Here is a 26,267-nt window from a genome sequence, read left to right on the forward strand (position 1 = left end):
TGGGTGGAGAGAGACCAGAGCAGCCCACTTCTGTGACGTGGAGCTTGGCTCAGTCTCAAACTTCATGAACCTGGTGACGGAATCGCTTTAAAAGAAAAGCAGCACTCCATAGTGCAGAAGGGATGAACACTGTAGGGTAGCCGAGAAAAACAAAGAGGATGTTTGTACCTTGGATGGTTGTGCATCTGCACAGCACGGTGAAGAGCCGGCCAAATGAGCAGCTGCCTCTACGGACAGAACCAAAAGTATCTCCGTACAATCTAGTAGCAGAAGAGTGGGATCATAGAGCACTGAGACTGGAGAGTGGAGACCAGGCAATGGAAAGGGAAATCCTTTAACGGCAATGTGTTTTGGTGCTGGAATGGTACCTTCCTTGGGCCGTTTACAGTAGGCAATGGGCAAACATACTGTGTATGGTAAACAGCCCAAAGAAGATGCCATTACCTTACTAAAACAGGTTGCCTTTAAAGAATTTTCCTTTTCTATTGCCTGGTCTCTGCTTTACTGTCTCAGTGCCCCACGATCCACCTCCCTTCTTCTGCTACTTGATTCCAACTTCATATGGAGGTTTTTTTCCTGTCGGATTTATATGGAATACAACAAGTAATTGTGGTGCATTACATAGCACTACTTCTTGGGGAGACTATCTCTATAATGCAGTGCAGTATGGAGGTACCATAGTACACGGCTGTAGGGACTAAGGAGCTGCCATACAGGTTATTTTATGTGAATGAGTCTTAAGGTGAGTATCAGGAACTCTGGTTGAAAGCTTAGTGGGGCTCGTCGTAACACTGGGGTATCGTTGTAGATGAGAGTAGGAGTGGTGGGAGTCTTTGGGAGTCCAGAATTATTTGTATTAGTGAAGAAATACCTGCGCTGCCTATGTAGTAAGCCAGAATGGGGGCAATGTTGTGGGGGTCTGGTTCCCTGTTTCACAGTGGCCATTAAAGTGTGAGTCACTCCTCAAACAGCTACACTACATTGCAATATTGGAGTGTTGGTAAAAGGGCTGGACTCTGCTCCCTGGCATGGTAGTGTAGTGCAAACCCTCAGTGAAAGAGTCAGGATGGGAAAAACAGTGCAATTCGCTTTTGCTTGCTCCACATGTGTAATGGTCCAACATCCAGATGATGTAGGAAGAAAATGTTTACAATCCAATTCCAAGTCCATTCTTGAGGATGTTGGCTTTTTCCCCTGCTACCTTATTGCTCTGTACTACCTGTTGTGGATTTCACACCACAGCCCTGGAGTCCGCAGCTTTCTCTAGTTTTCTGGGTCTTGGAAGTTGTCTACGAGTGACTGCTTCTTGAACCAGCTTAACTTATTTGCACTACACACTTTATCTCTATATCAATCTTCTAGACAACTACAGGAACTTTTATAACCTTTGTTCCTACGTCCCATTTCTTGGTGCTGATTGGCTGTGACTGTGAGAAGGTGAATCACTGGGCTGTTCTATCCCTGTCTGCACTCCACTCTGCTCCAGCCACCACCTTCAGGGCGAGAGAGTAATGAAGAGCACAATACATTTAAAAGGCATACACACAGTCCCCTGAAATACTGACTGTTCTCTGTATGGATGCAGCGGGTGGCGCAATCTTGGTGGGCCTGCATTCTCCACATAGGTGTGGGTCTTGAAGGTTTCTCAAACATTGATCAGATATATATGACATTTCCCATTGGTATGCCATATATGTCTTGCATTTGGAAATACAAATATCTGTCACTGATTAGAACTAATAAGGCTGAAATGAAGTCTTTATACGCCACATTTATGGGTTTTCTAATGAAAAGATGGAAGCATGTGCATGGTTGGTGTTTGGTGCAGATGAGAAGCAATGCATGTGTCCTCATAGAATTCCTACAGCAACCTTCTCCCTTTGCTCCTCCTTTGCTTCGATAAAGCTTTGATCTACCCATGAGCATGTTTGCATGTACACCAATGGGGGACTTCTATCATAACGGCCTTTATCTATTTTGTTTCTACTTTTTCAGTCTTTAGAAGATCTAGAAGACCAGAAAAGGAAGAAGAAGAAAGAGAAAATGGGTTTCGGGTCCATTTCAAGAGTATTTGCAAGAGGGAAACAGAGGAAGTCCTTAGACCCCGGTCTTTTTGATGGTACTACGCCTGACTATTACATCGAAGAGGATGCGGACTGGTGACTGTCTCTGGAACCTGCTTATTCTGTGTGTGTATATGTGAAAGGGTGTATGTGCCCGTTTACAAAGTCCGAACCAGTCAAGTGAGCCTTTTTATTCTCTTTAAGACTTTGTTTTTTAATTTTTTGTTTTTCACTTTTATTTGCATCGCCGATTCTTGTAATTGCTGTACATAAAGAAGTGTATAAAGGTGTTGATTGTTGTCCTTTTAGCGATGCTGTTGTATTGTAACTTTTGTCTTTACTGGATTTTTTTATTTTTGTGCATCCTTATTTGGGGAGTGGGTATAGTTTTTGTTTTTTTGTTTTTTTTTTCTGTTTTTTTCATGGGTTTTGGTTTTTTTCCTTTTTGAAACTTGAAAAACTACTGTGTATTTGTAAATAACAGAAACTGTGCACTTTGTGCTTGTAGTGTCTTGTCCTGAGCGCCATTTTTTTTTTTTTTTTTAACCCGTAGTGTGATGCATTCTGTATCTGCAGTGTTTTGAATGACATTATCCTGTTTCAGGGGTGTGCCAGCACTTTGTAAAGAGACAAATTATATATGTACAGAACTTTGTTCAGGAAGTTTAACCAACTTTCTTGAACGAAGTATTACAACGTACCATTTTGCTTACACACGGGGCAAGACAGCCAGGCCTACTCCGATATTCTGCTTATCAAGTCCATTTGGATTTAGTGACATCGCTGCAGCACGGAGTGTTTCAGCAGCAGCGTCATTGTTACAACGATGGGCTACTTTGGGTTCAGACCACATATAATGGCTACCTGCACTGTGCCGGCAGCAGTCACTCTTTAAAAAGGGAACCCGTCGGCACCTTTGAGCCCATTAACTCTGTTACAGAGCTCAAAGGTGAGGGGGCAGGGGGTCCAGGTAGCTGTTTTTTTTATTTTTTTATATCCTGTGCCCCTGAAAAATCGGAGCATACACTCAGCATGACTCTTTTTAGAAGGCTATGTGCACACATGCGCCCGTGGAGATCAATGAGAGAGGCATGCGCACAGATCCGTCCGAAATAAGTCGCGCTCTGTGTGCTTGCACTGATTTCTCGGGGGAGCTGCACTGGAATAAGGGTCCCGAGGAGCAGCTTCTTGGAACCCCCGTTCTCCCAGCTTTGAGCCCTATAACGTAGTTTATAGGGCCCAAAGGTGCTGGCAGGTTCCCTTTAAACACTCTTAATGCCTGCCAGATAAAATAGTTTTCCTTTTTTTTTTTTTTTTTCTTTTACATTCTTGTATTTTTTTTTTTGTATTTATTTGCATAAATGCACAAAGTTGTTATATCTAAATTATAAAAAAAAGTAATTGTTGAAGTTCTATTTTTCCTACAGGATGAAGGGTATGTTTATATCATGTGTTCTAAAAGCTGCGGCCCCTCCCATTATTGTATCAAGACGAGTGGGCTCAGTCACATTTTAATGCAGCTCAACCAAAATCGCACGAATAACTTAAGTAATTTTAATATTCGCTTGGTTATGTCTTCCAAAATCCAACTTTTGCCATATCTGCAGTATTTATCCCTTTTGTATGTAGAGTCTGATCATCAGATGTACTTTATTACTATTTATTATGCACATTTTTTTTTTTTGCTTTTCTCATCCCTGACCACTTTGTTTAGTTGCTAATCATGTTATAAAATTAGCGGACACTTAAAATGCAACTGATCCCACCCCACCCCCATCCTCCCGTTTGTGAGGCATTATTTGTGTGGAGCATGGACTAATCGGTAATGGCCTATAGATAATGGTCTAGTCCAGGGAATTGATATCTTCCCAATAAGGGGGATCATGTGCATGGTTTAAGTTTCTGCCCCCTCAGAAGGTTTGGTTTATACATCATGTTTAGGATGTCAATTCTAATAAATATCTTTACAAGTAAGAACTCCATTTTTCTGATTCAGAGCTTCGCATAGATGTAGCATTAAAGGGGTCGTGCAGCTTTAAACTATTGATGTTCTATCCTCAGGTCATCAATAGTAGATTGGAGGAGGTCTATCATTTGGGACGCCGTCGATCAGCTGTTTGCCAGCCAGTGCATTGAGTCAAGTTCCAATTTGAAATGAATGGGAACTTCGGCTGTGGATATCAAAATGGGTCATTTCAGTGGGAACAGAGCGGTCTGCTTCCTGCAGAAATCGGCTCAATAAGCACCGGCCCTGAGAACAGCTGATCAGTGGGGGTCCCGGCTCATAAACCTCCGCTGATATACTATTGATGACCTATCCTGTGAACAAACCATCAATAGTTTACAACTGGACAATCCTTTTAAGTGAAAAAAAAAATCATATTTTAGCTACCTGCAGTCACCACTAGAGGGAGCTTACTGCGTACTGTGTATAGCTTGAACTCTGTGTCACAGTATACAAAAAGCTCCCTCTAGTGGAGGCTTTGGGATGCAAGAAAAGTTTTTTTTAGAGGGTTTTTTGGGACTAAGATATTGATAACTTTTCATCAATATTTGATCAGCGGGGTGCACCGTTTGGGATCCCCCACCAATCAGCTCATTTGAAAAGGCCGTGGAGCTTCAGTGAACACTTGCTACAGCCTCTTTTCTGACCTGTGATATGTTCATCAGTAGTGTTGCTTATCATGACTGGCTGTGCGATAAAATTGGGACGATTTTTGTAAAAAATTGTATTGGATCATCTCGCTCTGATTTTTAGCAAAAATCGCCAAAATATTGGCTTTCTGCTTAGAGCAGAAATCACAGGTTTGTTGGCTTAACACTGCAGCCTTGAAGTGCTGGAGTGCTAGGTGTAAATCTGCCCTAATGGGGATTTGAACCTGGGACCCCACCACTGCAGGACAGCAGTGCTAACCACTGGGTCACCATCACTACTTCCATAGTTATTCGAGGGGGCCAAATTATGGAAACCGCTTTTTTGCCCCCTAATTAATTTTAATGGAAGTCACATTCAGGAGTCTGAAATGACAATTATTTTTAAAATCATTCCCAACCTGATTATTTCATTAATCGCTCAACACTAGTTAGAAGTCACATGGGCTGAGAGCAGCTCAGTCCCATTCAAGTAAGTAGTACTAAGCTGCTATACAGTGTACGGCAGAGGTGTAACTTGAAGCTTCTGCGCCCCAATGAAAAACCTGTAACAGGGCCCCCAACTATTATGCTTTATTCATAGTACTGGGCTCCTTATATGGAGAAGGGAGGCCTTATGGGCCCCTAAGGCTCCTGGGCCCGGGTGCAACCGCATCCCCTGCACCGTCTATAGTTACGCCCCTGGTGTACGGTACTGGGCCTGGCTTAGGTTACAATTAAGGCATCAATATGTTAGTCCCAGGAAACCCTTTTAAGTGTAGGTCTATTCTGGTTATTTTGGAAAAATGGAGCCTTTATTGCTACAAAGATATATTAATACAATAATGCTTACAGAATTTTTGGATCTATTGAAGTAAAATAATATTGAGTGGACTGGAGCTACGCAGCATAACCTACTACACAGGGGGTACCATGGCGGCTGAAACCGGCAATGTGACTAAACACCCGAGTGGAGTTAAACAGAACCATTAGTGAAACGGACACCACTTTGGTTCAGGAGGGCTTCCGTTCATTATATTTGGAGTATAGAATAGCATCGTCAACTAATAAAAGCCTTGTAAGACCAAAGTGGTGTCTGCTTCACTAATGACAGTCAATTGTCCCATTTGGTTCTATTCGGGGTTCCGTCACATTGCTGTTTTTAGGCCGTGATGGAACCCCTTGACATAATCACACAGCATAGTGGATAACGCTGTAGGAACAAACCACACATGGGTTACTGTAAAACTGCCGCATTACCAGTGTTTTCCTGTGGGAGGCAACTTTCTGATCATCCCCCAAAAAATCTGACTTAATCAAACTTTTTGCAATGATCACAAAGTTGTGCCTAACTTTATTTCCGACCACTAAGGTCCCATCACAGTTATATCGCAATTCATGCGTGTTGCTTTGTAGCCCTAGCCTTCACTCCTATGGAATCTAATGTCTCATTAAACCGCCTGTATGTATGACATGATCTATATTCCTGACCTAAACCTCTATATAAAAAGAATCTGTATATTATTTAACGAACATGAGGTCGTTCAAGGCGCTTTCCTACAACTTAACATTGCGCCACAATTACTTTGTCCTTCCCGATTGCTGCTGATCAGGACATGTGACTATGGCAACCAATCACTGGCTATAGAAGATCGCTGCTGTGACCAGTGATTGGTTACAGCAGTCACATGTCGTGGCCAGGAAGGACAGAGTGGTTGTGAAGCTTTTTTAAAGAGACTGTCACTTACTTTTAGCCCTGTAAGCTAAACTTATAGACTAAAAGTAGGTGACCTGCTGAGTCCGGGGATGTATTATACCTACCTTCCCCATTGTTCCCCGCGGTATGCGTCCTGAAAGTGCATTCAGCGCTGCTGCGAAGCAGTCCTTCCATTCTAATTTTATAACGTATGGACTACTTGGCAGCGCCGCTCAATGCATTGCGTGGCGGCTCGTTGACAGTGGGGCAACGATGGGGAAGGTAAGTAGAACACTTATGTTCCCGGACTCAGCGGATCGCCTACTTTTAGCCCATAAGCTTTGCCCATAAGGCTAAAAATAAGTGACAGATTCCCTTTAAGTCGTGTGAAAACCCCTTTAAATCAGCCATAGCCGTGGATAGTAAAATCTATTCCTCATAGCATTGTATTTTTCTTGAACATCGTCTATATAACCCTGGATCAATCCAATTTGCTTGGTGTGAAAACAGTAAAGACCCGTGTTTGGTAATTTTTTTTTTTTTATGAAAATGCAGCAATTTTGGGCCGCGTTGGCTGCAGCAGCAGATATACACATTTTTTTGTTTGGGCATTTTTCACAGATCCGAGTTGATTCTGTGCAAGTAACTTCGTATGTATTCGATCTCGTTTTCAGACTGGTTGAGTTGCCTGTGACCAGCTCTGTGCTTTTTCACTTTTTACTAATGTCTAGATGAGTGGGATATATAATGCTGCCAATTTTATTGTAAAAATGTAGTGTTTTTTTTTGTTTTTGTTTTTTTTTTTTTGTTTTTGACAAGAAAAATGAATGTCAACCTCTGAAAACTGTAACATGAAACATTTGATAATGTTAGATGGTATTTTTGAATTTAGTGCACCCTATTTAAAGGGATATTTAGTCTTAAAAACCTAAATCTGTTTTCTTGTTCATATGATGTGTGTGATCACTGGGAATCAGTGGCTTAATAACGTTACAGCTTTTTAAAGGGATACGTCTGATCTATAGGAAGGGAAGCCGCCGCGCTTTGATTTCTCGCCTTCAGACGAAAAATGTTTTATAAAAGCTTTTTTTTTTTTCTTTTTCCTGTGTTTTATTTTTTTAAAAAAGCTCATTGTTTAGTATTTTTCATTACATGCTTAGGAAATAATTCTAAAAAATAAAAATAAGTTACTAAGAAAATGGTCTATTTAAGAGAACGAGAATACATAGTTTAATGATGATTAGTATCATTAGTTATATAATCCCCTTACCTGAAGGGGGAAGAAATTCTAAAGGCATGAAGGCAAAAAGAAACAAATAAAGCTTATTTTAAAATATTGCTGGTGTGTGTGGTCATCATGTCTTTTGGGAGTATTTTGCATTTTAGGTGTAGTTTTCTGGGCCATGAATGGTTAAAAGGGATTGTCCAGTTGTAAACTATTGATGGCCTGTCCACAAGATAGGGCCATCAATAGGAGAACAGCAGGGGTCTGCTGCATCAGTCTCCCTTTTGATAGCTGTTCGCACTCATCCACTGAACTGATTTCAGCAGGTAGCAGACAGCGCTGTTCCCAATGTAGAGGCCAGTGTTGGTATTACAAAGGTTTCATTGAAGTGAATAGGAACTTTGCCTGTAATACCAAACCTGGACTGCTTGAAAAAGGTCGTCCACCGGCCGAAACGTCGCTGTGTGTATCCAATTTTATGGATTTGAAATAAAAAAGAAGTTTTTATGACATCTTTAGTCTGCTGCGGAGCCTCTTTGCAATTTCCCTGGACACTGTAGTGAGGGTAATGTTGCTTTGCCAAATGCACTGCCCCAATGAACAGCTGACCAGCACGAATTCTGGACGCTAGACCCTCACTTGTTTACTATTGATGGCCGATCTTGAATTTATAGGCCATCAATAATTTACAACTGGACATCCCCTTTAAGGCTATGTGTACAGTGATGAATGATATGCAGTAAAATAAAGCAATGAAAAAATACCTTTAAAAGGGGTTTTACTAAAATTTACTTACCACCTATCCATAGGGTAGGTGATAAAAGTCTGATCGGTGGGAGTCTCTCTGCCGAGATCCCCATCGATATCAAGAATGGGGTCCCATGACCCTCTCTCCTCTTCACTGCGGGCCAACTGCACCCATCCGCAGTATGAATAGAGCAGTGGTCACATACAAGAAGGGCTGATGGAAATAGCCAAGTACAAGCTCTTGGCTATCTCTGGAAGTCCCACATGTGCAACCCCTGCTGCATTCAATCTCCTCACTACAGAGGAAGAGGAGACATGGACCCCGTTTTCAGCAGTGAGACCCCACTGATCAGACTTCCATCACCTAGCAGCTATGTAATTTTTGGTACAGTTCCTTTAAGCTTTGTGGTATTGTACAGTGGCACATAGTCCTTGGGGTACATTTGGTTCCCCCTGAGGGACTATCAGTACCATTATGAGGGATCTTATTTTTTCTCTTAGAAGCAATGCCTATAGGAGGAGAATACCACCATAATGTGGCATCTGATGGGCATGCCACTATTTATTCCCTATACAGATCCATATACAACGTGAGGTACAGTATGGGCGCACAGAATGCGTAGGCACCTTATTGCAGGTCTGTACAGGAGTGAACCATATAATGCCCTTTTGCGTGATGTCTTAAAGGGAAACGCCGGTGTAACAAAGTAGGGCTATTCTGAAAGATATACACTTAAAGCGTTCTGTAGAATCAAGGGTCTTCTGTAGCAGCAAAGAGTTCCGATGAAAGTTTTTGTAACTGCAGCTTTTCGCGACGTTGGCATCACGTGGGCAACTTCTGGGGCAAGTAATCTCAGAACAATGGTTGTTTATGCAAATGGGAAAGTTGGGAGAGACGGCTGGAGCAGAAGAACAGGAGGATCATGGGAACCTTTGTACCTTAGCCATACAAACTTGGGCCAGCATCACATGAGCGTAAGCACAGTTGTGCAAGCCTTAGCGCAACTTTATAGCGCTATAATCGAGGCTCTTTTGTTCATGTGTCGGCGCAGGTTACTATACTTTTTCTGTCCGCAGCAAATGTTTTCTCGCACTTGGGACACAAACGCACCGATTTTGAAAAGCGTTCCAGATGTGTTTTTTACGGCAGAATTGCACAGTGTTTCACATATCTCCCTCGCATATTGCGTCCACATTTGCGCATCCCCTATTGTTTTTTATGGGGACCCTTGGTGTGCAGATCCGCTGAAAAATAGAATATCTTCTATTTTTTTTGTGTGTGACCGAAATGCGCGCACGCGCCAATATACACGCATGTGAGTGATCCCACTGAAATCAATGGGTCTGCATATTGCGTGCACAAATACGTTTGTGTGATGCCGGCCTTAACTCCTTAATGGCACAGGATGTACAGTTACGCCCTGCACATTTAGGGTTTATATGGAGAGGGATCGGGGTCAATCCCGTTCCATACAACGTGGGTGCTGGCAGTTTCTTACAGCCAGCACTCGCCCGCAACAGCTCCCATAAGCCTCGCAGCCTATCGGAGCTGTTAACCCTTTAAATGCGCTACCCAATGTTCGGGAGTCCCTTACGGCCCCCCGCGATGTGATCGTGCGTACAAAAAGAATGGCGCAAAAGTGAATCTGATTTCATCATACATGGAGTGACATACAGCAGCCAGAATGACCTGAGAAGATAGAAGAACTCTTTGTGTTTATAGCTCTTTACAGATGTTGGCGCCATTGGTGACCCGGCCGATGTGCAATCAGTGGTCTGGTTCTATCCAGAAACGTCCCAGCATGTCCTATCCTTGATGCCACTGCAGCAGACAAGGGTTGTTTTAGGTAGTCTAGTGTCACCAACCGCGCCCCCTAGAACATCTGTAAGGTGCATTAAAAACTTGAAGAGTTCTTCTATCTTCTCACGTCATTCCGTCTGTTGTATGTCAGTTCGTGTGTGAAGAAATCAGCTTTATCTTCGAACCAGCCACTGTGGATATGGAGTAAAATTCTTACATCCTCCCTCCCCTTCAGTCTATTGATTTCAATGGTAATTGTGCAATAATATGTTTCACCTGTGGGGGTGCTGCAGAGAAACTGAGTACTTACTGCAGTGCACCCCGCCCCTCCCTTCCCAATTACAGCTGATGGCTGGGACCCCCTGTTATCAGCTTATATTTGAGGACTCTTCTAGACAAATAAGCCTTGTTGAAGTCAGACGGCTTTAAACAAAGACCCCCTTCTGCATTCCGTTTTTATGGATTTTTGTTTTCTTTACAGAACATTTCTGAGATGTTTTCCCATCAGCCTTTCATTCTCTTCCTGACCCTCCTTCCTGCGGTTTGACTTGGACTTGACTCCCCACAGTCACATTATCTCACAGAAAGGAACGTTGCTCTTTTGTCTGGAAATCTATTATCTTGTGTAATCCAATTCGGCAGAAGGGCCGCGTCTCGTGTCCAAACCCATCCTGCCGAATGCGCTGCTCAGCTATTTCACACCCACTCAACCCAAACTTCATAGATGGGGGTGACTGCTCGTACGTGACGGGTCCGAGTCTCGCTGGGGCAGAGTTACTATTGAAAATGCAACAGTTTTGTGGTGCAAATTGCCCCACAAAGTTGTCTTACAGGGTTTGTGCCTTTTTTATGTGTGTTAGCTACTTTCAGGCACTTTTGACAAAGGGGCGTGGCTTTGTGAAAAGGGTGCACAGTCTATATGCAACATTGTGTGCCACAAACCGCCTCTAATTTTGTCGTACGGAAATCCAAGACTGCATATTCTGCAACACGTGTGAAATATTCCTTCCCCTGTGAAAGCCCCCTAAAGTCTACCTAGAAGGCCGCTTTCCCGCACAAATCTCACACGAATATTCTTTTGAATGGAGTCCTATACAGCGATATTTAATTATTTTTAATTTTTTTTTTTACTGCATCACAGGTGTGGGGAAAAAAATCGTGGCATGTCCTATCTATGGGAGCTCCCTCGGAACGCATCGCCCATTGTTTTTTGCAATGGGGCAGGGCAAAGCATTAAACGGTGTGCAATGCGAGGTTTCCCATTGAAAACAATCTCTACTTCCCTGAAGTGATGCAAGGCGTTTTTGACACAAACACCTCGCATCCGCAGGAAAATCGCACGTTCCCACAATACCGCACTTGCCTGTGTGAAATTTAGCCTTACATAGGGGCTTATTAGCAGTGGAATGTCTGCCTCAAGAGTCGCACCATTCAGTGCAGGTTTTAGCATGTATTTGTGCAGAATTCACCCTCCCATTAAGGCTAGTTTCACACGGCCAAGCGCGGTATTGGACCGTGAAACTCGGCCCGACATCGCGGTCATTCAATGTCCCCACGACTACGAGGCAATCCTCCAAGAAACCTCGCATCGCACACCATGCCATGTGTTTTCCGACCCCATTGAAAATGATGAGTGATACATTTCGAGGGAACGCCCAAATATAGGGCGTGGTACGGTGCAGGAAAAAAAACCGCTCATGTGTATGACTCCATTCAAAAGAATAGGGTACGTATTTGTGTGAAATTTGTGCAACGACTCGGCCGTAGGGGCTGCGATAAGTACAGTGCTGCGAGGCTCGCAGCGTTGTACTCATGCGGCAGTGTGAACGCGCCTTATGATGTGTGCCCATCAGATGGAAATGTATGGACTCTCTACAATTGAAAATCTGCAGCACATCCCTCCCCATGCGTAGCGGTGAAATTCGCATGCTTCAGATTTAATACCTGCGCCTGCATTCCACGCAGCTGCGGACTTCGTGCGGAACCTTACAGTGTAAATCTGCAGAATGTATGTCGAGTCATACAGAGGCGGCTGCTTTGGATATGTTGCCATAAGCCCTATATATGCTATAATGTTCATGACTTGCTGATGTTCAAGGGGTTAAGACGCAGCTAGTGTGACGACATCTGATCATTTACTGCCGATGCGGCGCTGGCGGCCACAAGAATGAAAAATCCCTTTAAAGTTTTGTTTGCAGAAGAAGAAAAAAAAGATGTGAATCTTCTTCTATCAGTTTAATACTATGAGTGCCCCCTAGTGGTCATTGCCATATTTACATGAAGATCTTGCAGAAGAGACGACGTTCACAGACCAGTTCTATTATTGTACAGCTAAGAATACGTCTCCATCAGCGGCAGAATCTAAATGTTACAAATTTTGATGTGGATTTTCCCCATTCTATTGAAAATTGCCGTCTGTGGTGAAAATGCACAAAAATAGTGGACATGTTGCAGATTTAAAATCATCTCCACGGGTGGGAAGGGGTTCCTGCAAATGAGTGCAAGTTTACATCCTGTTGGTGCTGCAAGCCCTGAAGTTGAGCATGCACCATTCACAGCAGGAAGCAGTTGTGACCGACAGCCAGCCTCCTGCTGCAGCAGCAGGGATCGGTGAGAACGTTGATCCCTGCAGTTAACACCTTAGATGCCACAATCCTTGTCGATTGCAGCATGTAATGGGCTCACAGAAGGCTGGGCGCTCTCTGTGACATCATCGGCCCTCTGTTATGTCATCGCCTGTGATCGCTATGATGAGTGACAATACACTTAAGTCTGGATGTATTCGCAGTGTATTATATGAGCAATCATGCAATTGCCGGTTCTAGTCTCCTGCTGGGACGTAAAACAAAATTTTTTAAAGGGGCAGCAAAAACTTTTTTTTATCAAAAAAAAAAGTTGGTATCGTTGCATCTGTAACATCCTGTTCAATAAATTGAACACTCTCTTTATCCTGAACAGCAGACGCTATAAGAAAGAAAAATGGAGCCAAAGTGTTTTTGTTTTTTTGTTCATTTTGCTTCTCAAAAAAATATATCTTGATAAGTTGGAAAACCTAAAAATAAAATATAGTTTTGGTATTGTAATCGTACCAAACCGCAGAAATCATTTGTCAATTATGCTAGATGTAAAGAACACTGTAAAGAAAAAAAAAAAGGCAGAACTGATGTTTTTTTCTCCCTGCCCTCCCAAAAAATAGTAAGTTATACAATACATTATATGTACATTAACATATTGTACCAATCAAGTCTGCGGCTCTCCATGCAGACAGGCCCCTTGTTTTGCAATGGCTTTTGAAAAGGGGAGATGAAATTTCCCGAAAAAAGTTGGTATGCGCTTAGGTTCAAAATAGGTTGCGTCACTAAGGGGTTAAACAGTATTACACATTATTATACATAAGGGAGTCAAGACGGCGGATTCGCCACGGAGCATCCGTGCGACCATTTACAGTAGCAACAAAGTGGATGAGAGTTTGAAAATCTCATCCACAAGCCGAGGCAAAAATCCGCACAAAACTTGTGCGTAAATAGACATTTGGTGCGGAATTCAGCTCCGCCACATGTCAATGTTATCGCCGTTTCCGCTGTGGAATTCACCTCTTCTCAATGAGGGGGGCGAATTTCGCACAGGAATGCGCAATAAAACCCGCACCAAATGCCAATATGAACCTGATGCCCATAGTTTATGGCTGTTAGTGGGTAAATTACAATATTACAGTTTTCTCAGTCTTTAATGTAACGATTTTGTTTCTTTGACATAATTCATTTTTTTTCTGTCTTTTGATAACTAAGAAATCTTGAATGTAATTTTCTCTCAAGAGCAAATGAATATTTTGATTTTTTTTTTTGTCGTGGGGCCCCATAGGCCGGCGCCTACTCTGCCTATTTGGTAATTCCGTACTGGAACCATCCTAAAAAAATTCTACTGATTGATTTTTTTTTTGTAGTTTCAACTTCTTCCAAGACCATCTGAGAGTACAATATGTGCACAGACACCATTGCTTTCTTTTCCCTCCTCAGATTCAGCGCCGCCCCTTACCTGGGCTGTGAGCGGTATTGTATGATACCTCTTTTTATTTAGTTTTAAATATTTTAATGCAAGTTTTGTAGTATAAAAGAGGCTGAGAAGCCAACATGTATCTCTTGCAGGGGGTACCAATAAATCAAAAGTCAAGGCAAGGATGACCTCAATTCATACAGCATAATAGAATAAAGTTGTTAAAGTGGAAGCAAAAACAAATAACGCTGATCAAAGATGATAAAAAGTCTCTATTGTGAACAATAAATGGTACTATTGTATTTTGTCTCCACCAGAAGAATGGGTGGAGACAAGCTGCATGCCTACAAGCAACGCTCACAACTTGCTTGGCTGGGGTGGAGAATGGGTTTCCATTATGACGCCTCATGCCACTGACCCCACGGCCGCTCTGCCTTGTGGCCTAACCGGCTTCTGCATTAGACTGCGCCAGAGCAGGGACTTACACGGCCGAAACTGGAAGGGAAGAAGGTTGCCAGGGGAATTATGACAGCGGATTCTCTGGCCCACCCAATGAAATTGTGGGCATGCAGCTTGTCTCCAGACATTCTTCTGGTGGAGACAAGATACAACAGTACTGCAATAAATTACCCAACTATATCAAGCTCTTCATTTAAACAGAGCTGAGTTCTAATCGCTTCAATGGCCTATCTACGTGAATGGCATTCTTGTCCTGGTATACAGACGACGCATCCATATTGTCTGAGTCAACTCTTTCTCGCAGTTGGATATTACTTTCCAAGAAAAAGTGATCACACATGGTTTAGTTGAAATTACAGACCATTCTTCTATCAAACTATTTAATGAACAAATCTATGGTGACTATTCTCTGGTTAGCTTCACCGAATTACTTTAACATGGAGGGTAAGGCAATGTGGTGGTACTCCACAAATGCAAATGGACCTGCAAAGAGTCCTGAGTGGCATCGGGTATGCCTTATAGTGTAGAAATCTACTCTGCTCCAAACTCTTCCTCGAACCGGATCACAACAACGTCATTACGCAGAGCTCGCTTGCATTTAATGACTTTGGTCGCCCAGCAACCCTCAACTCTTCCCAGCTGCCTTTCCCGCCGCCATGCTCCGTTCCTGAGGCACTTTACTTACAAAACTTTATAGAGAAATCACAGCTTGGTCTACACATAATAGCAGTCTCGGTAGTGCCTCGCTCTAGAAATGGGCTTCATAGCTCAGAGGTTCGAGTACTGGTCTTACAAACCAGGGGTCATGAGTTCAATTCTCGCTGGTGCCTGATTTGTTAGACTAGGGTATTACGAATACTTCTACTAGTATTTAAGACTGAGTTAACCAGCTCACTTCTGGGCCTAACACCCTCCTACCATAACGGCATGTTATTGAAACTGCATGGTGAGCAGCTAAATGGAAACCGTTAAACCTTGCAGTGGCATTACCACTTTTTAATTTATCATCTCCTCCAAAAAAAAGGTCACACTGTGTGACCGCATGCGTGAGATATGCGGCCATGCGCAGTACACTCGCAGGCATATGCGGACTCTGCCAGCTCTCTACTGGCAGAGCTGTTATTTAGCAACACGGCCGTTGACATGAGGCCTTAGTCTTAAGAAGTTCCTGATGTGTCCTTTTTCTAGCTGAATTATGCAGTGTTTTTTACGCATCTTGCATATTGCGCTGGCATTTGCGCAACCATATTGACTTCTGTGGGGACCTTTAGGTGCACAAATCCACAGGAAAATAGAGCATGTGTGAAGGCTCTTGGAATGAAGTGGCATAAACTTTCTCTATTGCATGAGACATACTAATATTGTGTAAAAGCAGTAAAACCTGAAAACCTAAACCTATTGGGTATCGCTGTGATCGTAGCAACACATAGAATAATGCTGATATGCAACACGGCGAACTGCACAACATTTATAAGACTTAATAATAATTTTTTTTTTTTTTTTACGTTCCTCCCCCAAAAAGTTGAAGGTCCGAAATAAAACATCCCACAAACACAAGTCTTCCTACAGCCACGCTTATGGCATTTTTTTTTTTACTTTCTGAATATGGGGCTGTGAAAATAGTCGGAAACAAATTCTGGATGCCAGAATCGGTCTGGTCCTGGAGGGGTTAATTGAGTTTTGAAGAATGACAGGAAGTCCCATCTGCCCAGGAAGAGGTGTTTGTCCCCAGCCGATCCTATAGGTTATTTATTGGGAGCAATATTCTATATTTAGTAATTATCGCCCGGTGAACCAGTTCTTTCAATAAACTCGATCAACTAGAATTTCTGGAAACGGAGACAAGATGAGAACATAATGGAAATGTATACATTACAACATGGGTGTGTGCGGCGCACGTGCAACGATCCTCACGACTAGTCATATGTTTGTGCAGAGAAAAGGCCAAAGAAATATCTATAACTGCAAGAGAAGCAAAATCCATCAGGATCCGTTCTCGGCCGCGATGTGGTTTTCGTTTGTAGCAGAAACCCCCTTGCAGAGTTGGATCTGTCATCCAGTGGAAGCATCATTGCTGGACGTTCCACATTAACGTACAACAGCAGGCTGCAACAAAGGCTGTCGGTGTAGAAGGAAAGAGAGCGTAACAGCAGTATAGAAGAGGGGGAATTGAATTCCATTCCATTGAATGACAGCTGAGTGCTGCCTGTGATTGGTCACAGCACTCAGCTGTCATTTAATTCACTGAATGGCTGAGTGCTGCCTATGATTGGTCACAGCGCTCAGCCAATGAGAGGGAGCGCTTTCTGGAGGTGGGGATTTTTCAATCCTTGGCCTCCGGAGTGAAGAACCGCACTGCTCTTCTAGGGGAGTAAATTTTTTTTTTGTTACTTTTCTTTTACAGATAAGGAGGATTTTCAGGGAAGGGTTTATATTTCAACCCCTTCCCCGAAAATCATCACGGCAGTGGCGGCCTTCATCCCATTGCTTTCAATGGGGATGCAGTAGCACCGGCTCCATTGAAAGCAATGGAATAGCATCGCGGAAATCTGCCATAGCTGTGACAGGGCATTCCTTCATCTCCACTGTCCCCGCAGGGATGGAGGAATCCCCTGCCATAGCTGTCACAGCTGTGTCAGGGGAACTCGATGTACTCTCTATATTTTCAATGGGCAGTAGCGCAGATTTTTCTTAGTGCTGTGAGACTTCAGTGAAAACATTGCAAGTGAGTATGAAACAATTGAAAATCATTGGTTTCATAATCATGGGTTTTCACTGGCATCGCTAGAAAACATATCACTAGTGGGTTAGAGCCCTAAGGAAATGCAGTACCTCAGAGGAGTACTCCGGAAACCTGACTTACGTGGGGAGCTGGGAAGGTTAAGTGATGGCTTGTCATGGCGGCACTTACCAGGCTCCTTTCCCTGAGGGATAACACGCAGCCAAGGCCAGAGTGCAACTGCAGATCACCAAAGACACCCCTAGGATAGGGAATGCCAATAAACAGAAGGATGGTGGTAGTAGTTGTCACGGGCGACGCCACTGTTCCTACACACAGGTATTCTACACGGCGGAGAATAATCACAGACACAGATTCTGAGTACCTCGGGTCCCCAGGAACGGTTAGGACCTGGTATAAACTTTACTTGAATAAAACTGTAAATAACAATTTTACAGGAAAAATTAGGTACAGTCTTCACAGTGCAGGCAACTCAAAAGATCAGAGGTCAGGGAGGAAACACAGAATGAAACCAGTCCTACAGTCCACGTTATCTGTAAGGTACCGCTCCTGGACAGGGAGCACTCCGGAGGAGGAAGGGGTAGGGGTCACTCCACAGACACTCTGGCAGTACATAATTGACTTTTAGGATTTTCACCCTGCACTGTAGATGCGTCGGTGTCACTTAGTAGCGTACTTCTACGCGGGGATCCTAGCTTTGGATGGCCGCATAAGAAACTGGTAGACTTGAATTTGTACCTCTGTACTGGGCTCGTCTTACAGAATTACTTACGAAAGTTTGCTCTCAGATCTGGGCTCACTCCACTCACATCCAGAACACAATCGTTACGGGATATCTCTCCTTCTCCTCCATCTTCATCACAAGGAAGCTGAAGGTGCTTCCATGTGGCTCTGTGTTGTAAGCTCTCCCAGCAGACAAGATGGAAGACCACTCCTGAACGCTTGATGGAATTCAGACCCTTTTCCCCTCTCAGGTAATCCTATTTATACCTTTAACTTACACCGCATGACATGACAGACTGATACATTTACATGCAGACTATGATTTTACCGACGTTAACCTCTCAAGCGCCGCAGCTGTGCAACACACATACTGGAAATGACAAGACAGACTTGCACAGTGCATCTACATGAGACAAACATGTATGACATTTATGGAGGAGCCCAGGATGATGTGCCACTACAGAAACCTGCAGCAATGGGTACATGTTGCTATCCAATCGCCCCTATGCAGATGTATGGAACGGATTTTCAGTCCCAGAACTTTCTGCAACAAAGCTGCCATATGTGGGTTTTCTATTGTATTTCTCTTTACGTTTTTTCCTCTCCATATGATTAGAATGCACCACCCGATTCACCTTTCTTCATGTGTGAAAATTCCAGGTGACATTTCTCTGTCTAATATTAATACAGTGCAGTCTCTGGTCTGCTGAGCTCCGTTATTACAGTGGATTAGGACATGTACCTAGAACAAGTTCTGCAGACACGAGGCGGCTCGTTCAATTTGTCACTTACCTTCCATGATTAATTTCAGCTCGGGTCGGCGTGTAATTAAGCTGCAACCAGCTAATCTTACCCAGGGGCCGCATTACACCAGCCATGTATAAAGAAAAGCATAATTAGGTACAAGCGCTCATTGCTGTGCATGCACGGCCAACATTGGGATCGCCAGATTCTAATATATACTTTTCTAGTTGTATAACTGCGGGTTAGCGCCTCTTCAGATCTTGCTATCGGCTTTGCCCTGGGGTCCCGTCAAGGTTTACATTTCGAATCACGAAAATGGCACCCCTGGACCAAACCTATCTTGCCTATTGATAGAAAATTGTTGAAAAGGAGACCAATCGGCCTACGTTTCAGTTGGTTTCTGTTCATTACCAGCATTGTTTGTTGGAATGAAGCCCACCCCATTATTTTTGGCAGAAAATTTGTGAATAAATGGAAATCTTTCAAAGCGGAGACCAGTTTTTATTAATAGCCAAGTTAGGGCCCTGGACTGAGCCAATAACCAGATCTAATCAGGCCCTTAGGACACACCAGCAAGTTCCAGCTGTGCTTAGGCATACGTAAGATGGAATAGTGTCCCAGCCTGACCGCAGTACTCTGGACTCGGACTCTGAGCATCATGGACTCCTGTGAAGCTTGGAGTTTGAGTCAGGAGACCTAAAGTCAGGTCGGGACACTCTGATATGTCATTGGCCTTAGGGCTCATATCCACAGGCGGTTTTTCACTGCGTATGATGCGTGCGTGGCATGGCCACATGGTAGGTGGTGAATGGAGTCAATGAAAGTGTTCAGCCTGTTGTCTTAGGTTCTGTTGTCTTAGGTTCTACCCAAACTAAAATGTCAGAGATAGGAAATGTAAGACGTCTTCCGTGTCTCCAGAGGGAATGAGGTAGGGCAGTAACCCATGACACCAGCTCTTTCCAAGGGATGAGATAAACTCATAGGCCGGATGTTACTGTGTTGGCAGAGGATGAAGAATCCACAGATCTTGTGTCCAACTTTGCCAGCGTCTGCTCAGGTCTGGAGAAAGGGGTGGAACTCCCACCCAAAAAAACACTCTGCCACCTCATCCACGCAACGTACAGTATTAAAGGGACAGTTACATAAACAGACAGATGCATGCTAATAAAAGTACATACTGGAGACAAAGAGTATGGGTACCCACCTCTACGTGCCTATCAACTAATATACAACCCCATTATCCCTACAGACCTATCAGGCTGTCAATCCAAGTGAGTAGACTCGTAGTTAAACGAGGACTTCAGCCATAATACGGGCGCAGAAACACTCATGAAATTGGCCATAGTGCGTGTCTCCTTTGGGGACTCTGGTTTTGAGGTATGGGAAGAAATCATATTGGTAGGTTAATAGTGTTCAATGAAACCGAACCCAATATGTGTCTGAGCTGGGGAATCTGGATAGTGAGCCCACTCGGGACAGGAAATGAAGTGAGTGATAATTTCTGTATAGCGCTGCAGCATATGGTGGCACTACATAAGTAGCAAGTTAAAATATATTTCCATGCAGCCTCTCCCTAAACTAAAATGTCAGAGACAGGAAATGTTAAAAATGCAATAGATAAAAAAAATTTTAGACCCCCCCCCCCCCCTTCCTGTTTACAACAGGAAAAAGATACTTTACAATCAATACATTGGAGTCTCTAACATGACATCAGCAGTGACATCATCAGATTTTCCCAGATATCCCTGCCTCTCCTCTACTATATGTGCAGACGCTTTTTATCGTGACAGAACAATAGACCTGAAATCCTTTTAATCATCTGCACACTACTGACTATAATGGGGTAACACTCTATGGTATAAGTGCTGATTGTTTCTTTTCAACTTGTTTATAGTTCAGCCTTTGTGGGCACCAGATTTCGGCACGTGTGAAAATAGCAATATTTTATAACAATTGCATTTACGTCACAGCTGTGTGTCGCCTCCCAGATATGTGTGTGTGTATATGGGCCCTGCTCCAACAAGCAGAGGGGTCCGCTCCAGTGAGAAAGCACAGACACAGCACCCAGCGAGGCACGCAGGGAAGGAATCTTCAAGCGGAGGAGAGATTTAGAGGCAGCAACTTCATCCTTTGAGTCACAGCCAGATCATCTAATTGTGGTTACCGAGAATTACCGTAAACACGCAGCGCTCGCATTCTAGGGACTAAATCCAGTACTGTGTGAAAGTTTTAGGCAGGTGTGGGAAAAAGTGCAGTAAAGTAAGAAATCTTTCAGAAAGAGAAGAGTTAATAGTTTTTATGGTCAATTAACAAAATGAACAAAAGAGAAATCTAAATCCCATCAGTATTCGGTGTAACTGCCCTTTGTCTTCAACACAGCCTCAGTTCTTCTAGGTACACTTGTTTTCAAGGAACTCGACAGGGAGTTTCTACCAGACCTCTTGGAGAACTAACTACAGATCTTCTATGGATGTCAGCTCGCTCAAATCCTTCTGTCTCTTCATCCCAGACAGACTGGATGATGATGATGAGATCAGGGCTCAGTGGGGCCATATCAGAACTTCCAGGACTCCTTGTTCTTCTTTACTCTGAAGATAGTTCTTAATGACATTGGCTGGATGTTTAAGGGGGTTGTTGTTACATCCGTGGTGAGCTTTTAAGTACCACGCCCAGTACGGACGGATGCAAGGCAATATTCACACAGGACAAATAAATACCTTTGTACAAAACCACCACCCAAACACAAGGGGAGGTTTAGCGTTAACAACCAGAAGAGGGGAAAACCTTGGCCTAAAGTGGGGCCATCACCCCTATAGACATGGAGCCACGCTGGAACATAGGGGTCACCTGCACTTACCCTAGGTGGAAGCATAATATCTAAGAACAGGTAGTAGCAACTATAGGCAGCATGGGTGATGGCAGAAGAAACTCCAATATACAAATCATACACCAGATACTTAACTGTATCAGGATGACAGCAACAAGGGAAATGTGAACTGAGCCTCTAGATTGTGCAAACTAGTAGGCTGTCGAAGTTGACATCCCAAATGGTCCCATACATGTTTCTGGATGGCAGACAACAAAACAGTTGTAGCTGCTTGTTCTTATTGGAATATCAGCTGATCCTCTCTACTGGTGGTCTGTAGGGGGCATCCTGATCCTGGTCACCGTGTGTGCTCACACATCCATTGGCCCCAACACCTCCTAACAGTCTTGTCAGAACGGCCCAGGTGATGGAAATTCATTGAAATGACAATCCAGCTTCTCGCATCCCAATAATGCGCCCCCTCTTAAATTCTGTTAATTAAGTGAAATCTCTTCTCTGCATCGTAGAGGTGTCTGGTGGTCAACAAGCTTCATACAAGCGGAAGAAGAGGTCACTACACACAAGGAGCCTCTGAGAGCCTTTTATAGGCCAAGGAGGGAACCACTTCTATGGCCTCAGGTGACAAGACCGTTCATCTAATCATCACAACTCTCATTTGTATATCTGCCTGAGATGTGACTGCATGCTGAGTTTTGCAGCTAAACTATAACTTTTTCTAAGGGAGAGATTTTTTTTTACAAAGAGTGTATATTATCTGCTACCTTCATTATCCTTTCTCACCATTCTGCCATTGATCCGCTTCTTTCTGGGCCTTCTCTTCATTCTTCCAACATGGTCATGACGATTCTTAGACTACAGGTGCATATTGAGCCCTGGCGGTCTAACACATTACAGGCTGCTCTGAGCTTATGTGAGCAGCACTGGCCAATCCAAATGCAGCATTCAGTGTCTGGTTACCGATGCCCATTGTGCATCAAGCATTGCCATATTAAAAGAATGAAGAAAGATCCCAGACAGAAGTGGAAAAGTGGCAGAACAGGAAGATCGGAAGGTAGCAAGTAATATACTGTCCTTGCTCTCCTGGTCCTTGGACACATTTTTGTCCTGGGAATGAAGGGTTGCCTTAATCTATATGCTTGGAAAAGTTGGGTTTCTCATTGCAGAGCTATAACTATAGAAGTTTCAGTTGCACATGGGCAGTGGATTCTCAGCAAGCCTGAAGGTCACATACATGGAGAGCAGTACCATAAATTACGTGTGATGGGCCAGGGAACCCTGGTACCAACTTTGATGGAGGCCTAGGAGCATCAAGTTGCAGTGTTAGCTCTCAGACTGGGATTTCTTAGGTTCATCAGAGGACATATCTCTGTGGTTAAACCCTTCATATACACAAAACATGTATACATTCTCTGGTAATTAGATTGTCATGTTGTCATTGTTGTTCACACAGGAGAGATCAAATAAGAACTAATAGGAGATTTGTGAATCATCTCACAAGAATAGCAACACGTTATTGGGTGAGGGTGTGTACAAAGGTGATAAAGAGTGTCTCTCTCCCTGAAGGACCCCAATGTCCTAAGTGTTTGTCACGAAGTGAGAGAGGGGATGACCTGACAGATCCCGCCTCTGTCGCCTGTTTGACTATTCCGAGCACTCTAGCCGCTGTGAACACTGGTCACGGCAGAACCTCAATTGATTACTCTAGTGAGGTTGCAAGCTTGGAGTTGTAAGAATGATTTGTACCCAGCTTTCCCAGGCACATATGCAAAAGGAAAGCTTAAATCACCACCTTATCCAGTCTAACGGTTCCCGTAGTCTACAATACCCACACACACTTGCCGCAACCACCAGCTGTTCAAGGTAAGCTGGAACCCAGACAATGAACACAATCTTCGGAGTTTATGGTTCCTTTTAAAACAGACAAGGTTCTACTAATAAATTGTAGATTTATTTTAAAGAAAAAACTAGCACTGTAAATATATATATATATACACACACACACACACACACACATACACACACACAAAGAATATACAACAATGGTGTTACACCAGAGTATAAGGTATAACGGGAAAGCCTTACACCGCAGCGCATCTCCAAAGTCTGACACATGGGAGAGGGAACCCCTCTACTTTAGGGTCTCCTCAGACCACACCTCCTTTCGATATCACTAAGAGGTGTGTTGAATGTATGTATAGCCCACTTTGATGGAAACCCAATTTAAGTTTTCAGCCATATTTCCCCAGGAGGCACTCCCACAGGAAAACCATGGCTGCCATGCTGCTTATCATAACCCCAGCTATCTATAGGTACCAAACACGATGTGCAGCTGATGACATACTACGCATATAGGCTGTTCAGTGGGTTCCGAAACAATGGTACAGTGGCATTGCTGACAGGAACCCGGACATTTAGGATATTTTATTATTGGGGTAATGAAATAATAAGAATAGGTCACGCAATTCACTTGCTGCCAGGTTCCGCAGCAGATTACAGATCATTCCTGGGGGTCCCAGCAGCTGGATGTCCTGTGATCACAATAGCATACGGTCATTAACGACCTTTCTAACAAAAAAAGGACAGTCCAAAATAGGCATGCATTGGTTTTGGAATTTTACAGTTCTGTGATGCTTTTTGGAACATTTATGCAATATTTTACCTCTTGGATTTCCAAAGGAGAAAAAGTGTGGAAAGAAAATAAAAATAATAAAAATCCAATGTAGCCCCTCCTAGATGCCCCAAACACGCCCTCTTGACCACACTTATCAAACACAAGGCCCGCAAGTTGAATCTGGCCCTCCGTCTCATTTTATGTCACCTGCCAGTAGTGATAGTGACCCCATTGGTAATAGTGACTCACATAGTGGCCGCAGCAGTAATAGTGACCCCCATAGTAGTCCTAGGGATGCTGCTCGGCCAGTGATCGATAGCAACCCCCCTTATTCGCCTCTATCCAGGCAGCATCCCTTAAAGCTTTACTCTCACCCCATCAGCTCCGGTCCGGTGGCATCCGCTGCTGAGTCTGTGATCGCTGACCTCTCACCTTGGCACAGACGTCAGTGGTCACAGACTCTGCACTGCGCTGCCGGACTGGAGCTACAGGAAGGGTGACTAGAGGCAGCGCCTACTGGGATACATGTGGGTCGGCGCGGAAGCCACTGCTCCAACCCCTGTGTAGTGGCCAGTCCTTGTAATTGCAAGAGCAGCTCCCATTGATTTCAAAGAGCCCTTTTACATTGAATGATTATAGTTAAAAAAAAATCATTGGTTTGTGCAATTTTGAGCAATAATTGTCCAGGGCAGACACGGTGAACGATTGAACGGCGAATGAGAATTTGTTCGCTTCTCATTCGTCATTCATTTTATGCAGGCATAAAGCTAATCGCTCGCTCATCCGCACATTGTTACGTCTAGTAGTTCGCAATCATTGATGCAGTAAACCGCTGAACGATATGCGAACGCAATTCCAAATGATATTGTGAACCATTTATCTGCCTGTATAAACAGGCTGCCTGTGCGAACAATTTATCGCTCCGTGTAAAAGTAGCCTAAGTCATCAAAGGGTTGTTTTCACACCGGAGTGTAACTTGTAGCTTCTGAGCCCCAATTATCATGTATGGCATTCATCTCTCATATGGTGCAGGGAGATATTTTGGGCCTCTCCGACTCCAGAACTAGATGTGACCACAACCTCCGCTCCCTTATAGCTGCTCCTCTGCATTGCACCTAAAGCTTGCGCCGTATTTAGCAACATATTGCACCATTATTATATCATTTACATCTTGATACAAATACATTTTGCAACATACTAAACTGTTACAATTACCAGCAACAGTAACTGAGTGGCGACCGCTGCATGATGCCAAGTCTGTAAAACAAAGAGGTAATCTAATATCGTGCTGATGTGGCTCTCCAGTTATTGTAGAACTACAACTTCCATCATGATGTTTCATGTCAGCTAATTCACAGCAAATAGAGTGGCAGCATCCCAGGCGTATTAGCAAAAAGTGATCATTTATTCCTCCATATAACTGCTACGTTTCGACCCTCTTGGGGTCTTTATCAAGCATAAAAGTATACAGTTTATCACACCCACATATAACACAAACGCACATAAACCACCACCAATCACAATTACAGCTACACATGTGTATGTAATGTTCATTACCTTAAGGCTCTAGTCCGGTAAATTTCCATCCGGAACACAGGACTCGTTCCTCCGGCTGTCCCCATATGTCATGGGGGCTGTCAGCTAGACAGCCATGCTGTGTTAGGCCTCCGGCGTATGTGGGACCGTGTGCCGTCTGTGTTAATTTACGGGCAGTACACAGTCCCATTACAGCCTATGGGGCTACACACGCTACCGTTTTTTTCTTACGTGGACCTAAGGTCTACGTAAAAAAAAAAAAAACCATCGCATGACTTATGCTTGTCCACATCATGGGTGAGGATTAGGACATACAAATATATATCGTGCAGCTCAAGGAGACATGTCCATGCAACTCGGACACACGGCAAGTGTGTTGGTAGCCTTAGAGCAAGGAATGGGTCCATAGCAGAGCCAATGCGCCACTTACCCAAATGTAGCCATACAAGTGCCCTTCCAGCTCCTTCAGAC

At 43.7% G+C, this 26,267-nt stretch overlaps 1 protein-coding gene across 4 annotated transcripts in view; it reads left to right on the top strand.

Moving 5' to 3' along the window:
* Nucleotides 1-7,728, top strand: part of KAZN (kazrin, periplakin interacting protein) — a 196,786-nt gene extending 189,058 nt beyond the window's left edge. For 3 of the 4 annotated variants that reach the window (XM_066606724.1, XM_066606725.1, XM_066606726.1), the window contains one exon: nucleotides 1,996-7,728. In XM_066606724.1, the coding sequence (XP_066462821.1) occupies nucleotides 1,996-2,163 (168 nt within the window). In that variant the 3' untranslated portion in view covers nucleotides 2,164-7,728. The remainder of the gene's footprint in view (nucleotides 1-1,995) is intronic. The other variant, XR_010793134.1, reaches the window with a different exon arrangement.
* Nucleotides 7,729-26,267: the final 18,539 nt, after the last annotated feature.

This window comes from Eleutherodactylus coqui, chromosome 6, assembly GCF_035609145.1.
Source record: "Eleutherodactylus coqui strain aEleCoq1 chromosome 6, aEleCoq1.hap1, whole genome shotgun sequence".
Taxonomy (NCBI): domain Eukaryota; kingdom Metazoa; phylum Chordata; class Amphibia; order Anura; family Eleutherodactylidae; genus Eleutherodactylus; species Eleutherodactylus coqui.